At 36.2% G+C, this 15,331-nt stretch overlaps 3 protein-coding genes across 3 annotated transcripts; 2 read left to right on the top strand and 1 right to left on the bottom strand.

Moving 5' to 3' along the window:
• The first annotated feature begins 5,613 nt into the window (after positions 1 to 5,613).
• On the top strand, positions 5,614 to 7,086 carry LOC108467968 (protein TRANSPARENT TESTA GLABRA 1). The gene has a single exon (XM_017768806.2). It carries the CDS (start codon positions 5,848 to 5,850, stop codon positions 6,877 to 6,879), a length of 1,032 nt encoding a protein of 343 aa, XP_017624295.1. The 5' UTR covers positions 5,614 to 5,847; the 3' UTR covers positions 6,880 to 7,086.
• A 222-nt stretch (positions 7,087 to 7,308) lies between these two features.
• LOC108468983 (uncharacterized) lies at positions 7,309 to 8,696 on the top strand. Its single transcript, XM_053031936.1, is given in 2 exon segments — positions 7,309 to 7,719; positions 7,721 to 8,696. Coding segments are annotated over 2 exon segments (828 nt in total). The 5' UTR covers positions 7,309 to 7,597; the 3' UTR covers positions 8,427 to 8,696.
• A 454-nt stretch (positions 8,697 to 9,150) lies between these two features.
• Positions 9,151 to 10,140, bottom strand: LOC108469465 (NDR1/HIN1-like protein 26). The gene has a single exon (XM_017770345.2). The coding sequence runs from the start codon at positions 10,008 to 10,010 to the stop codon at positions 9,375 to 9,377; it is 636 nt and encodes a 211-aa protein (XP_017625834.1). The 5' UTR covers positions 10,011 to 10,140; the 3' UTR covers positions 9,151 to 9,374.
• Between the last annotated feature and the right edge of the window lie 5,191 nt (positions 10,141 to 15,331).

Genomic DNA, 15,331 nt, shown 5'->3' with positions numbered 1-15,331 from the left:
GGGTATTCACAAACCACCGGCACAGATTCAAGTTTCCTTTCTGGCTCTTTATTATCAAGTACGTATGCAAGATACGCTTCACACCCCTTTCTCACATATTTTTGAGCTAACATCGAGGATATTATTGTTGGCAATCCATACAAGGCAGTAGACTCAACTCGGATTATCTCATTATTTGCGCACCTCAAATCAATAGTCTTGCTTTTGCAATTCACAACAGCATCATGCACGGTCAACCAATCCAAACCGAGAATAACATCAAACTCATCAAACGGCAAAAGCATCAAGTCCACGGAAAACAGAACCTCAATTACTAGGGACATTTCTTACACACTTTGTCGACAAGCACGTAACGACCCAAGGGATTTGACACCCGAAGTACGAACTCAGTAGACTCAATAGGTAAAGTCTTACTGGATGCTAAGGTTTCACATATATAAGAATGAGTAGAACCAGGGTCAATCAAAGCAATCACATTAGTATCAAAGAGAGTAAAAGTACCGGTAATAACATCTGGCGAGGAAGCATCCTCGCGTGCGCGTATAGCGTAAGCTCTAGCAGGAGCATGAGCCTCAGATCTGGTTGTAGCATCTCTAGATCCTCTCTGACCGCCACTAGCATTGCCCATATTTCTAGATGGTCTACCCCGAGCAGTAGTAGCACCAGGTTTCCCACTCGATTTACGCCTGTTCGCACAATCTCGGGCAATCTTTAATAAAGTGATCAGCTGATCCGCACTTGTAACAGGAGCGGTCATGGAATCTACAACTCCCCGAATGCCATTTACCACAATATTGACACTCCGTTCTGTCTCGACGATCATTTCCAACACTAGCGACCGAAGTGACTCGTGCACTCACAGGGGGTCGATCGCGATCTCGTCTAGAAAAACCGAAGTGTATCTAGACCGCCTAAGTCATCTCTAAATTTCTTCGATGACTATTGGAAGGGCTTCCTAAAGACCTCTTACTGAAACTCCTTTGCTCCCACCTCACCTTTTCTTTTCTCCATCTTGAGCTCCTCACTTTGCAAGCTCGCTCGACAAGTACCACAAATTCTCGATTTCCAAAATGCCAACATACGACTTTATATCATTATTCAGTCCATCCTCAAACGTTTACACATCACGACTTCAAGAAATACATTCTCGGCGTCTGGCTAAGCCTTACAAACTTTCGTTCATAGTCGGTAACCGACATGGAACCTTGTTTAAGTTCAAGAAATTCCTTCCGTTTTTGATCCATGAATCTCTGACTGATATACTTTTTCCGAAACTCGGTTTGGAAAAACTCCCAAGTTACTTGCTCTCTGGGCACAACAGAAGTCAATGTATTCCACCAATAGTAGGCAGAATCACGTAGCAAGGAGATAGTACACTTTAGGCACTCATCGGGTGTGCAAGATAGCTCATCGAGTACCCGAATAGTGTTGTCCAACCAAAATTCAGCTTGCTCGGCATCATCATTGTCCGTAGCTTTAAATTCAAGAGCCGTGTTTTCAATTACATCAGCTGGGGCTTATTTGACCTTATTTGGTCGATTGTTGGGAGGTATTGTAGGGTGAGGGTGGTATTAGTCCGGAATGGAGGTTGTGGAGCAGTAGTATTAGTTCAAATGTATTGGTTGAACCAATCATTCATCACGCTATAAAAAGCTTGTCTAGCTTCATCGTTCGGATTATTAGCAATAGGTTGAGAGTCCGTCGACACCGCCCTTCTTGCAGAGCGACGCTACACTCTCAAGATCATCAGCTACCGCTCGGTTGGGATCGGGATCCATTACTATAAATAAACACATTTTCAATTGTCAGAAATCACCACAGTATCAAATAATCGCATAATAGCATGTATAGCTAGACCCAAACGTTTTACGGTAGTCATAGAATCGACTAAACCGTGGCTCTGATACCAATAAAATTGTAACACCCCGTACCCGAGACCGTTGCCGGAGTCGAACACGAGGTATTTACGGACTTATTTCATTGTAAAACACAGTTCATTTAAAATTTCTAGACAAGCTGGCTAACTGCATCACTATCACCTTAAAAATCATATCTCGAGTTCCAAAACTTGAAAACTAGTTCTGTAAATTTTTTCTGAAACTAGACCCATAAGTCCATCTACAAATGTTTTTCTAGAATTTTTGGTCGGGCTAATTAGTACAGTTTATTAGTTAAAGTCTCCCCTATTTCAGGGTTTGACTGCTCTGACCTTCATGCATTACGACTTATATATCTTCCTGTACAGGGCTTCAATACTTATGCCGTTTGTTTCTAAGGAAACTAGACTCAAAAAGGAATCTATACATATATGGTATGACTTCTAATTATCTCCGGTTAATTTATAGTGAATTTACAAAGTCAGATCAGGGGATCCATAAATCTCTCTGGACCTGTTCCATGAAAACTTAAATATCTCTTAAAATACGACTCATATGATTGTTTCGTTTCTTCCATATGAAAGTAGTTCATCAAGGTTATATTACATAATTTATTCACTATTTAATTCCATTCCTACTATTTTTAGTGATTTTTCAAATTTACAACACTGCTTTGTCAAGATTCGCCTTTAAGGTAGACTTTACCTATTTCATAGTTTCCATGATTCAACTAGCCCTTTAGCATATATAGCACAAAATATGATCATGATTAACCATTCCAATGGCCAATCATTGCCAAGCATATCCACACCTCTCATTAACCATATACATACAAAATGATTATAACACTATGCTCAAAATATATAAGCCATTTTCGCATGGCTATCCAAATATATACAACACCAAGGTACTTGACTAACAACAAAAGGGTAGTCCTATACATGCCATTTTCGAGTTCAACCAAAAGTGTACCAAAAGGGCTTTGATAGTGTGGACGACTTCGACTTCGACAATCCCGAGTCCGATGGTGACGAACCAAAATCTATAAAACAGAGAATCAAAGAAAGCGGAGTAAGCATTTAATGCTTAGTAAGTTTTGAGCAATAAAATTAGGCACAATTGAAGTATAGCATTCATATGACTAAACGGATAATTTCATATACACACATTCTCAAAATCATACCTACTTCACATTACCAACCCTTATACTCATACATAAGATATCAACTTAACCAAAAGCGGAAGCTCATTAATCGATCGGCGAATACTATTTAAAAGGAATCAATTAATCCAATGCATATCTGAAACATACCTCATCGTTGGGATTTTACGAGCATATTAATTGAAATTATTACAACAAAATCGCTCATTCCCAAACCAAGTACCTTGAGATTTAACCGGATATAGCTACTCGCTCAAATGCCTTCGGGACTTAGCAGGATATAGTAGCTCGCACCAATGCCTTGGGACTTAGCCGGATATAGTAACTCGCACAAATGCCTTCGAGACTTAGTCCGGATATAGTAACTCGCACAAATGCCTTCGGGACTTAGCCCGGAATTAGTCACTAGCACAAATGCCTTCGTTATCATCCGAATATTCATGCACATATCAGTAAATCATGACACATCCTTATTTCATTTTCATAACTAGAATTCAAACACAAATCAATTATTAAGCATTCCCATTTTCGGCTCAATAGCCACATACAAACAGCATGATTTGGTTTGCTTTGTGACATGATCTCTATGCACATACGGCTACCCATCATACGTATAGACTAATTAACTCAACATATAATTCAAGTAGAATCATTATATCACTGTATATTTGTTATGATTATACGTCATGACTTAATCAAATCGTAAACTAAGTTTCATTACTCGAAAACTTACCTCGGATGTTGTCGAACGATTTCGACGGCTATTCGATCACTTTTTCCTTCCCTTTATCGGATTTAGTTCCCCTTTGCTCTTGAGCTTAATTTAACAAATAAATTGATTTAATCATTTGAACATCAAAAAGAGAAACTCAAGGTACTTAACCCATATATACATTAGACATTAGAGTCACATATATATGAAATCATGATTCAACTCAACATATTAGCCCACACTCTCTTTTAGCCGATCATCTAAGCCAAGATAAAAGCATCAATATGCTTGCCTCTAACCGAATACATGCAACATCAATCTACCTCATGTGGCCGAATATGCATGTCTATGTTGAGGCCGATTCTATACTTAGTACATTCTACGAATATGGTTACTTGTATTGACTAAATACCATTTTGTTTCAAGTTCAAAACTCGGCTAATACCCATATATACACTAGCAATCAAATATTAACATTTGTACTTCACCTTAATAGCTAGCTTAGCAAACCTTAATTTAACATATAATTGTTCATAACACAATTAAAGCATCCTCTCCATTCCATCAATTCAAAACACATACATTAACCTAATATCAATTAACTAAGCACTTTAACAATTTTTTCTTTAACTACACACATTCGGCAATGACAAAGACAATTTAACAAACCTTAAATTCAACTTATAACAACATATACTCAATATTCAAAGCATTTAACATCACTTCATCATGCTTTTACATCATGGCCGAATGCTCCTTTTAACCCATTTACCCTCACAAAGCATGAATTACATCATCCAACTTACAAGCTTACAATCTCATAAATTTTAACCTTATAATATCTATCCAACTCTCACTCATTAGCTTCTATCATCAATCTCCAACAACACTAAATAAAAATATACTTCGTGGGTCTAAGGTAGAACCAAGAAAGGAACTCATAAATATCAAGATGTAAGCAACTACCATTGTTCATCTAGATTTAGCATGAAACAACAACCATCACCCTTATTAATCTCCATAGCCGAAAACCTTACTCATTCCACACTCAAAATTTCAACATGGGTTACAAAAATAACTTGATATCTCACTCCATATCAACTAAAATTTCAAGAACTAGTATAAACTTTCTTACCTTAATATTGACCTAGGATAACCGAATGCTTCACTCCTTCTTCCTCTTTTCATTTCGCCAAGAAGAACCGATTTCTTCTTTTCTTTCTTCCTCAAGTCACGGCAATGGGGGAAACATGGATGAGACAACTTTGTTTTCATCACCCTCCCTTTTATTAATTTATTACTAACCTTTTATTTTATTCTTTCTCCCATAAAACACTAACACCAAATGTTTATAATAGGCTTTAACTTATAGCATGGCCGCCACCATCTTGTTCTTTGGTTAATTTGACATGCAAGTACAATTATTTTACAACATGCATAAATAGGCCACTTTACATTTGCCTAGCACATTTCTAAATTTTCCCACATAAGTCCTATTTAATAAAATTCACTTACAATTAACAAAATTCCAATATGAAATTTTTATACATGCATACATACATATAATAAGCATCAACTATGACGGTTAATTATTTTTATGACTCGGTTTAGTGGTCCCAAACCACTTTCCATTAGGGTCACTTTTAAATTTGTCACATTACCAATGAGAATAGTGACACCAATAAAAATTATTTTATTTAAAAAAAAAATCAATCATGAGTCAATGATTAGGAGAGATGCCGTCATGGATGTGCACCGTAAAAAATGAGCCATTTTTATACAAGATTTTACACTTTGAGTTATTTTGCTAATTAATCGATTCATTTTCGAAAAATAAACTAAAACGAAATAAAAGTCCATGTTCATCCTCGCCTCGTTTGTTGAACATTGACCAGGTTTCAATTGGATGCGCTGAATGACAGGTGATACCCAAATTTACAAGCGAAAAGTCAAACCTACCTCAAACAATGCTACGAGGCGACTGAGGATGTCTCCTTACCATCTACTTCCATTTTCCTACAAAATCACCCTGCAAACTTTAATCCTTTCCTAATATCTCCAAACTAAGCTGAGTTCTCCCTAGAGGAAAAAATCCAATGGAGAATTCAACTCAGGAATCCCACCTCCGATCCGATAACGCCGTAACCTACGAATCACCCTACCCACTCTACGCCATGGCCTTATCTTCCACGCCCGCCGTCACCCATCTCAACTACCAACGCATCGCTCTCGGCAGTTTCATCGAGGGTTACACTAACAGAGTCCACATAATCTCTTTCGACCCTGAATCACTTACCCTCACAACCCACCCATCTTTGTCGTTCGACCACCCTTACCCACCCACCAAACTTATGTTCCAACCCCACCGGAAATCCCCTTTCTCTTCCTCCTCCGACCTCCTCGCTTCATCCGGTGACTACCTCCGTCTCTGGGAAGTTGGGCACTCTTCTATCGAACTTATCTCCGTTCTCGACAACAGCAAAACCAGCGAGTTTTCTGCTCCCTTAACTTCCTTCGATTGGAACGACGTTGAACCCAATAGAATCGGAACATCCAGCATCGACACCACCTGCACCATTTGGGACATTGAAAAAGGCGTTGTGGAAACCCAATTGATTGCTCACGACAAGGAGGTTTACGACATCGCTTGGGGTGAAGCTAGAGTTTTCGGTTCCGTTTCCGCTGATGGGTCCGTAAGGATTTTCGATTTAAGGGACAAAGAACACTCAACTATCATCTACGAAAGCCCTCAACCGGACACCCCTTTGCTAAGATTAGCTTGGAACAAACAAGATTTGAGGTATATGGCTACGACACTAATGGATAGCAATAAAGTTGTGATTTTGGACATAAGGTCGCCTACTACGCCGGTGGCTGAGTTGGATAGACATGGAGCCAGTGTCAATGCGATTGCTTGGGCTCCCCAGAGCTGTAAGCACATTTGCTCTGCAGGGGATGATACGCATGCCCTTATTTGGGAGTTACCAACTGTAGCTGGGCCTAACGGAATCGATCCTTTGTCTATGTACTCGGCTAGTTCCGAAATTAATCAGTTGCAGTGGTCTGCTGCTCAGCCTGATTGGATTGCCATTGCCTTCTCCAACAAAATGCAGCTTCTCAAAGTTTGAGGTTCCCTACTTGAAATGTATTCAACTCTCATTTTTGTTGCATATACTGCTCACGCTTGTAATTAGGTGGGAGTTAAAAACTGTAGAATCAGTTTTATTGGCTGATAATTTTGTTAGTACTTTGTAAGACCAGCTTTAATCTACAATTATTTGTTAGGTCCTCACAACAAATATGAGACTCGAATGCATATTTGGATTTTGATTGAATTTGGTTATTGATATCATATATATATATATATAACTCTAATCTGGCTAAACTTCTATTTATAAATAGTAACTTTTAAAAGATTATAGAAAATGATTTCGAATTTGCATGAAGGGAAAATAGGAAAAGAGTGTCGCTGCATGATTAAACAAGAGAAGCCCGATATTGATTTGCTTTGGGCCCGAACTGTGGAAAACGTTACTATATGTACGTGGTGTTGGCTCATCAAAGACTGATAAACAGACAGGAACAGCGCGATTTGACCGTGACCGTTAGTCTTGGGAATTATGCCACAAAAAATCGTAGCATACAAGGAATATGGAACAGAATAATCAATCTATCTGATCATCTCAAAATTTCCACCGCTTAATTTCCAAGACAAAACCTTAACCAACAAAACCCAAACATTCTTTTTCTTTTCTTCGGCTTCACTTCTGTTCCTCGAAATGGGCAAGATCATTGATCATCCCCTGCAACGCATCTTCCTTGTACATAGACACAACACGCAGTAACATGTCAAAGACGCCAGAATCGTTAAACAATGCCCAAAATAACACGAAATCTAGCTTGGGTCCTGCCAAGCCAATAACTACTCTGCCTGACCTATTCCTAACTGCAGTTTCCCTGCTTTTTCTCCTCTTCCCCTAAACCCAACCATACCCTCTTCCGCAAATTCCTTCCTTTCCCCCCAAACGCACGCCGGTTTCCCAAAATGACCACCACATCCCAATCCAGGGCATCCTTTGCAACCCCACAGGCTCTCTCTGATTGGCTCAAACCCCGGTTGTCTTCTGACTCGCTGGAGTCCTGGGGGGTCAAACCTGGAACCAAAAACCTCCACAACCTCTGGCTGGAACTTTCCGAAGGTGAGACATCGCTTGTCGACTCCTCCCCTCCACTCCGTACCGTTAATGTCGTTACGGTTCGTATACTCGGTAAAGGTAACCTTGTCCTCGTCGAATCTCGACAAGAATTGTCGGACGGTAGTTTTAGGGATCGGTTTAGGCCGTTGTCCGAGAAAATGAAGCCCCATGAAACTACCGAAGAAGCAGTGACTCGAGCAGTAAAAGAGGAGCTTGGTTCTTCCAGGGTCGTGAGGATTGTGCCAGGGTCTTATCGAAAGAAACTGGAGGAGCGCAATTCGGTCTCGTATCCAGGGTTGCCGGCGCGTTATGTTTTACATTCGGTAGAGGCGTGGGTAGAAGGTTTGCCTGAGGAAGATTTTGTTACTGAAGAAAAGGAAGAGTACGAGGATGCTGATGGGACAAGGAGATTGGAGAAAGCGGTGTCTGTAAGGAAGCATTATTGGAAATGGGTTTGTTCTGATTCTCTTTGCTCCTGAATGGATGCGAAATTTTGGTTGAATTACTTGGCATCAAATAGAAAGGTTATAGATTTCCATTTTCTTGTTATTTGAGGTTAAAGCTGAGATGCTAAATAATTAAAAGTAGCTATCTTCGTGTAGTAAAGAAGAATATTTGAACTCTATATGTATATACAAATCTCTTCAAGTTTAGCTGAAGTTAAGATTGTTGAACCACTTTCGTCTTTAATTAGGAATTGATTTTGTAATTGACAAGAAGCAAGTGGAATTGGTGAACTTTTTCTTGTATTCAAACTTTCACACTAGGCTTGCTCACTCCTTGGAGCATAATATTGACTGCTGAGTTTTGTACAATTGTAAGTGAGTAGGATTTAGGAACATATAGAATGGTCTTTGTGGATTTTGGCCTACACAAGTTTTGCCTGTATCAGCCTCGAAGTTAAGTTCAGTTCTAACAAGGCGAACTAAGTTACATCTTTGATCGAAAAGAATTTTCGATCTCTGTTTGGTTTTACGTCTGATGTGAGAAGAACAACTAAATGCAATACAGTCCTATGGTTCTTGATGTGGAACCCTCTTGCTCTCTTTGAATGGTAGTTAGCAAAATACACTGATAACATCCAGCATAGAGATTAAGGAACTTTCTGTGAAGTTTTGAGCTACTTGATGTTCAAGATTATTGCAACTGATTAGGCGAGCAATGTTGAAACAATCTCTCCTCATATAAATATATATACACATATTTTTACACTAAACAAATAAACTATGAACCTTCATTTTCTTATTCATACTCAGCCAGGCACTTGCAAAGCAGATATTTTCGCATTACAATCCCTGAGTTTCAGTCTTTCTGATAAATTATCAATTCAGAGAATACATACAGTTCATATAACAATGAAAATTATAGAACATCAAGCTGATACAGATAGAACTAAATAGCTTTCAAGCATATAGTTAAACATCATCTCACACAGCGGTGGAGCACTGAGCCGCTTGATTTGAACTCAATGGAGCTGTTGGGGCATTAGGTCCAAAGGACATAACAGAAACACAGTTAACGTTGAAGCGATATCGGCCGGAAACCCAAGTCCCAACCTTCCACCTGAGTTTCCCATTTACCTTCAGGTTCAGGACTATTCTCCCGGCAGTCTGGTCATGTTCGACTTCGTAACCAAACGACAGAGCCACAGGCAGCCCTGTTCCTTGTAAAGATGTTGTTAACAGGTTGCTTTCTTCATGTCCTTGGTAGAAAGGTGGAAGAAAGCTGTCAAAAGTAATTTGTTGGCCTTTATATGCAGCGAATGCTTGTAGCTCATCGTAGTAAATACCAACCTTTTTATTCAGATTTCTGGAGAGCAGTGTGAATTGGATAGAGGAGTTGAGAAGGTGAGTGCCGGAGAGGCTGAGTTGGTATATATCAGCTTCCCTGAGGGCGAACTGAGGCTTTGCTGGGTGAAGGGTAAGCCAGATGAGGAATATGAAGGCTAAAACTATGGTCAAAAATGCAGAAAAGGCAAAGAATAATTTCTTATAGGACTTGTCAATGGTTAGTCCTCCTTGCTTGGCACAATGTTCTGGAGATTTTGAGAAGACTTGAGACATTTGCAAGAGGGGAAAGGGAAGATAGAGAAGGTATAGGAAGCCTAGGAAAGGAAGCCAAAGCCAATGTGCTTTATAAAGGGAGAAGTTGGAAACAGAAAGCAACAATTATTTTGGCTATCATACTTTTGACTTCACTATCTAACTTCTCCAAAGCACCTTTAAAATCTAATTTTGTAAACTATGGTACCATGACTCCTTTTTTTCAATTTTCTTTTAAGATACCTATATTCAACATATATTCTGTTGATACTAAGTACAAGGAATAAATAAGGAGGAGGTTGTGGTGATCAGAAGGAAGCTGGTTCACCTAAATAGGCAGAGAACAGAGAGAAGGTAGTGAAAGCTAAGGGTGCTGGTTGCACAGAGTAAGAGTTCAGAGATTGCTTAAGGGAAGAGCTCCCTTTCTCATTGTTTGGGAGAGTAGTTATAGGAGAGGTCTTCTTGTTTGCTTGCATGATATTGCAAGATGGTTATCATCATAAAGTACGTGAAACACGTGCACAATGAAGCCCATTATGTCATTCATTCAAGCAATACGTGAAAACTGTTAGTACATATTTGTTCAGCTGTAGATAAGTATGTATGCATTAATTTTGCTTTCTATTAACCAAATATTCCATTACATTTAATCATTTATCATGTATTTTCTCTCATTTTCATTTTCCTGTTGGTACGGAGCCAAAGGCTGCTACTTGGTGATTACCAACTTTATACACAACCAAATTACAAATGGCACATCACCTAAGGATGTTGAATATATCATGGTGTCCAAGAGCGCCCCATTTGGATCATTGAATATGGTTGCTTGATACTATATCTCAGATAACCATGCAACAGGCTTGAATTACAAGTTTTATACACTGACTACATTAGAGGAAGATACGTTTTAGTATATGCAGAAAAACACGAGGATTGAGAGGGGAAGGATATCAACCAGAATAATTGAAAGGAAAAGTAAGGCTTTTAAAAGAGCTTTAAAGAGAGAGAGTAGTCATAGCTTTTCAAGTCAATTGGATGCAAGTGAATTGAAGTGATGTCTCCTTTTTACGCACCTTGTTTAGTGAATGCAAAAATGGATTTCCTCAACATATTTAACAAAGTCAAAGTTACAATTTACAAAAAAGAGAATTATATTTTAATTTTTTTAACAAAGTGAAAGTTGTTACAAATTGCAAAAAGAGAACTATGTCAATAAAGTTTAAATTCTGATCGATCATTAAAATGTAAATAAAGTGTTTTAACCATTGTTCTCGTGTTGTTGAAAACATATTTTTTTTTTTGTTTTGAATTAATATTATAATCAAAGATATTAGATGGGAAATCATAATTTTTTTTCAAAGTTTGTAAATTTGAAGTTGTACTATAAAGTTTGTTATATTATCGAGAGATAAAGGGACATGAAGAATCTGTAAAATTGACCTTTTAGGAACAATGGGGGAATCAACCATCCTAATAATTTTTGGGTGTCTTTAAGTAGCCGCTAAGAAAAGGTTATAAATTATAAACAATATTGGCTAATGGGTTTATAGTCAATACATGAACAACCTTTCTCCTCTATCATAGCCATGGATTCTTCGGCTAAGTCAGGTTTGGTAGGGAAATAAGCTAAGGAACCCTCTTAATTTTGATCTTTGAAAGGGGTTCAGAGATGTTTGAAATTAGAGAAAAGGAGAAGGGTTTTCGTTTCAAAACAACTTTCTTTTTAGAGTTGGAGCCCTTCAACCAAAGAGTGTTTAAATCAACGTGAGGGTGAATTCAGAAAAAAAAATTAAATTAAAATTTTAATAGTTTAAATGTTTATAATTTGTAAAGTATTAAATAAAATTTTATTATTTTTAAAAAAATTAAAATGTAATTTTACTTTTACTAATTTAAAATTTAAAATTTTAAAAAATAAATTAAATGAATAATTTTTTATTTTAAGGACTGGAAGAAAAGTTAATGATGGCCATCACTATTGTTATTGATTGTTATTATTATTTTTGATAGGAGAAGGGTCCAAGTTAGTATTAAGGACTAAAATTCAGCAGAGAAGTCAAGATATTGTGTTAGAGGTTAAGTTAAAATTATAAAATTTTAGAGAGGTTAAAGTTAAAAATGAAATTTATAGAAAAAGGTTTTAAATTGTTTTTTTTTTGAAAGGGTTAAAATGTACATTTTCTATTTAATTATAAAACTAAAAAATTAAATTAAATTATTATTTTTAAGATGAGCAAAACTTAAATAAATAAATAAATAAAGAAGAAGAAAAAGAAAATTTAGTAAAGGGGGGCATGATCAACCGCACCCATATTAAAATTAAATTTCAATAGAAGACTTGATAATACTAACGCGAGTCTTACAAGTGTTGTGACATTGATTACTTTTGAAAGACTTGATAATAATACAAGCCGTACAAGTCTTATGACATTAGTTACTTCTCATCTAAGTCATTAATTTGCTAATGTTTTAGCAGAGGAAGGAAAAGATATTAAGCATTTTATTTCTCTTATTTTATTTTTGATAGTGGATTATGGCTGGCTGAAAATCGGTTACAACACTTCACTTTATTATCTTACAATATACTTTTAATCATTGTTTGAAAATATAATTCGTGATGTATTTATGAAGGCTAAAGACAAAACATCAATTTTAAAAAGCTAAAATTTAAAATAATATACATTTTATTTTTAAAAAAAACCTAAAATACAATATTATTGAAAAGATAATAACAGCTCTCAAAAAATTGATCTTTATCAATTACATAGACATTTTAATTATTTTAATTTAAAAAATTCACCAATGCTTAGAGTCACTAGTCGTTTTCCTAAACAAGTATAATCTGTATGGTAGTGGATATTGGCTAGTGTAGCAGGCCTAACTGGCAAACTGGCAAGTAAGCCTTTCTGCTTTGCCACAAACAATAACCATATCAAGTCTATGTTATATGCCAATGAAGTTTTTAAAATTATTGGTATGGATATAAAAATATAATATTTTAGATATATATAAAATAATTTAAAAATTAAATATATTTTATATTTATTCTCAAATTCAACAAAAAACATTAAAATTATGGTAATCAAAATCGTATTGGTAGAAGTTATATCAACTCATTCCAATATCAAATTGTTCAATTACAATCCTCATCTTATGATCTCATATTGGGTATGCATAATTCTTAAGATGACATGTTAATAGGGTGGACATTAGGCATTTTGTGGAAGATATGGTTCCACAAAAACTCATTGTTGAAGATTTACTTCAGTTATTATAATAAAATAATCTAGTTAATTTTAGCAAGTTTTGATTTGTTCCTGATTTTTAGAGATTATGAATCTTTTAGTAGCATATTAGTCAATGGTAGTTGAAAATTTTCCTATATAAACACTAGTTTTAGTTGAATAAAACAAATACTTTTAATAAAAGTTACTTCAACTTTCCTCTTGTCTTTATCGTTTTCTTTTCACATTAAGTTTTTTTCAAAAGCTCCAATAAATTGGTATCAAAGCTAACTTCTTGAGGAAATTGTAATTAAGGGCAAATATTTTGTCTTCTTTCTTCTTTTATGGATTCAAAAATCCCTTTCACAGCACTTGCATCACCCATTTTCAATGGTGAAGGTTACCAAGTTTGGATAGTAAGGATGGAGGCTCATCTATGGGCAAATGATTTCAGGGAAGCTATAGAGGAGGATTACGAAGTTCTTTCATTAGCTGCCAATCCGACTATGGCGCATACCAAGAATCACAAGGAGAGGAAACTAAGAAAATCAAAGGCAATAGTTACATTATTTGTTGCAGTCTCATATGAAATCTTTCTCAGAATCATGACAATGAAGTTAACCTTTGAAGTTTGAAATTGCTTGAAGGAGGGGTATGAAGGAGATAAAAGGACTAAAGGTATAAAAATGTTGAACCTGATTAGAGAATTTTAACTCCAGAAGATGAAAGACTCTAAGACGGTGAATGAGTACTTTGACCAATTGCTTGGAATCGAAAAAAAAGTTATATTACTTGGATCTGAATTTCCTAATTCCAGATTAGTTCAAAAAATTCTTGTAATTGTTTCTGAAATATTTGAAGCTACTATTTTCTCTTTGGAAAAAAACTAAAGATTTGTCAAAGGTTAGTTTGCCATAAATTGACGAATGCTTTGCAAGCACAAAAATAGAGAAGGCTCATGAGATCTGAAGGGTTTGTTGAAGGTGCATTATTTGCGAAAGCATAGTACAATCGAAAAAGAAAGGGTAAGAAACATGAAAAAAAACAAGAAGGGAATATCGAAATCTGATTCTTCAATTGCAAATAAATGAACAAAATCTGATTTACTTCCTTGTAAACACTGTGAAAGAAAGGGTCATCCACCTTTCAAATACTAGAGAAAGTCAGACCAATAATGTGAAAAGTGTCAGAAGATGGGGCATCATCAAAGAATTTGCAAAAGTCATACTCAAAAAAATACTGCCACACAAGTGAATTTGCAGGAAAAGAACATTACTCAAGTTGCTTATGAAGAAGAGGAGAAGAAACTCTTTGTGGCTACTTGGTTTGCAATATGTCATTCTAGTGAAAAGTGACTCATTGACAATGGTTGCACCAACCATATGACTTTTGATAGTGCTCTTTTCAAAGATTTAGATACTTTAGTAGTTTCCTAAGTAAAGATTAGCAATGGCGAGTACATTGCAATCAAAGGAAAAGGCAAATTGCAATTAGAAGCATTTCAGGTACAAAATTTATGAAAGATGTGTTATTGTACCTAGCTTTAGTTAAAAAAATTTTAGTGTTGGCCAGTTAATTCAAAAGGTTTCAAAGTTATATTTGAAACAAATCAATGTTCAATCAAATATGCAAATGACAACGATGTATTCAAAGTAAAAATGAAAGGGAAGAGCTTTGCACTTGATTCATTGAAGGAGAAGCAAGTTGCATTCTCTGCAACAAATGTCCATGTTGAAGTTTGGGACAAAAGGCTTGGACATTTCAATCATGAAACTATTGAAAATTTGCAAAGAAAGGAATTAATTCAAAGTCTCCCTTATTTTGAATATTAAATTCTAAATTGCAGAGATTGCTCACAAGGAAAGCAATCAAGAATTCCATTAAAGCAACCAACGTGGAAAGCTATTGAAAAGTTGTAATTGATACACATTGATGTGGCTGGACTTCACAACACTTTATCTCTCAATAGAGTAGGTTCAGAACAACGATGAGGGTAAGTCAAAATTTTTGGCGATACTGTACAAAAGAAGGCACTTCTAGTTGTATTAGCTAATGTAATATTTATTTCGAGTCGTTTTCCCAATTACAAAATTGGGGAAAATAATCATATTGCAAATG

This window comes from Gossypium arboreum, chromosome 8, assembly GCF_025698485.1.
Source record: "Gossypium arboreum isolate Shixiya-1 chromosome 8, ASM2569848v2, whole genome shotgun sequence".
NCBI lineage: Eukaryota > Viridiplantae > Streptophyta > Magnoliopsida > Malvales > Malvaceae > Gossypium > Gossypium arboreum.
Note: the sequence above shows the minus strand (reverse complement) of the source record. Positions and strands in the feature narration are given on the sequence as shown.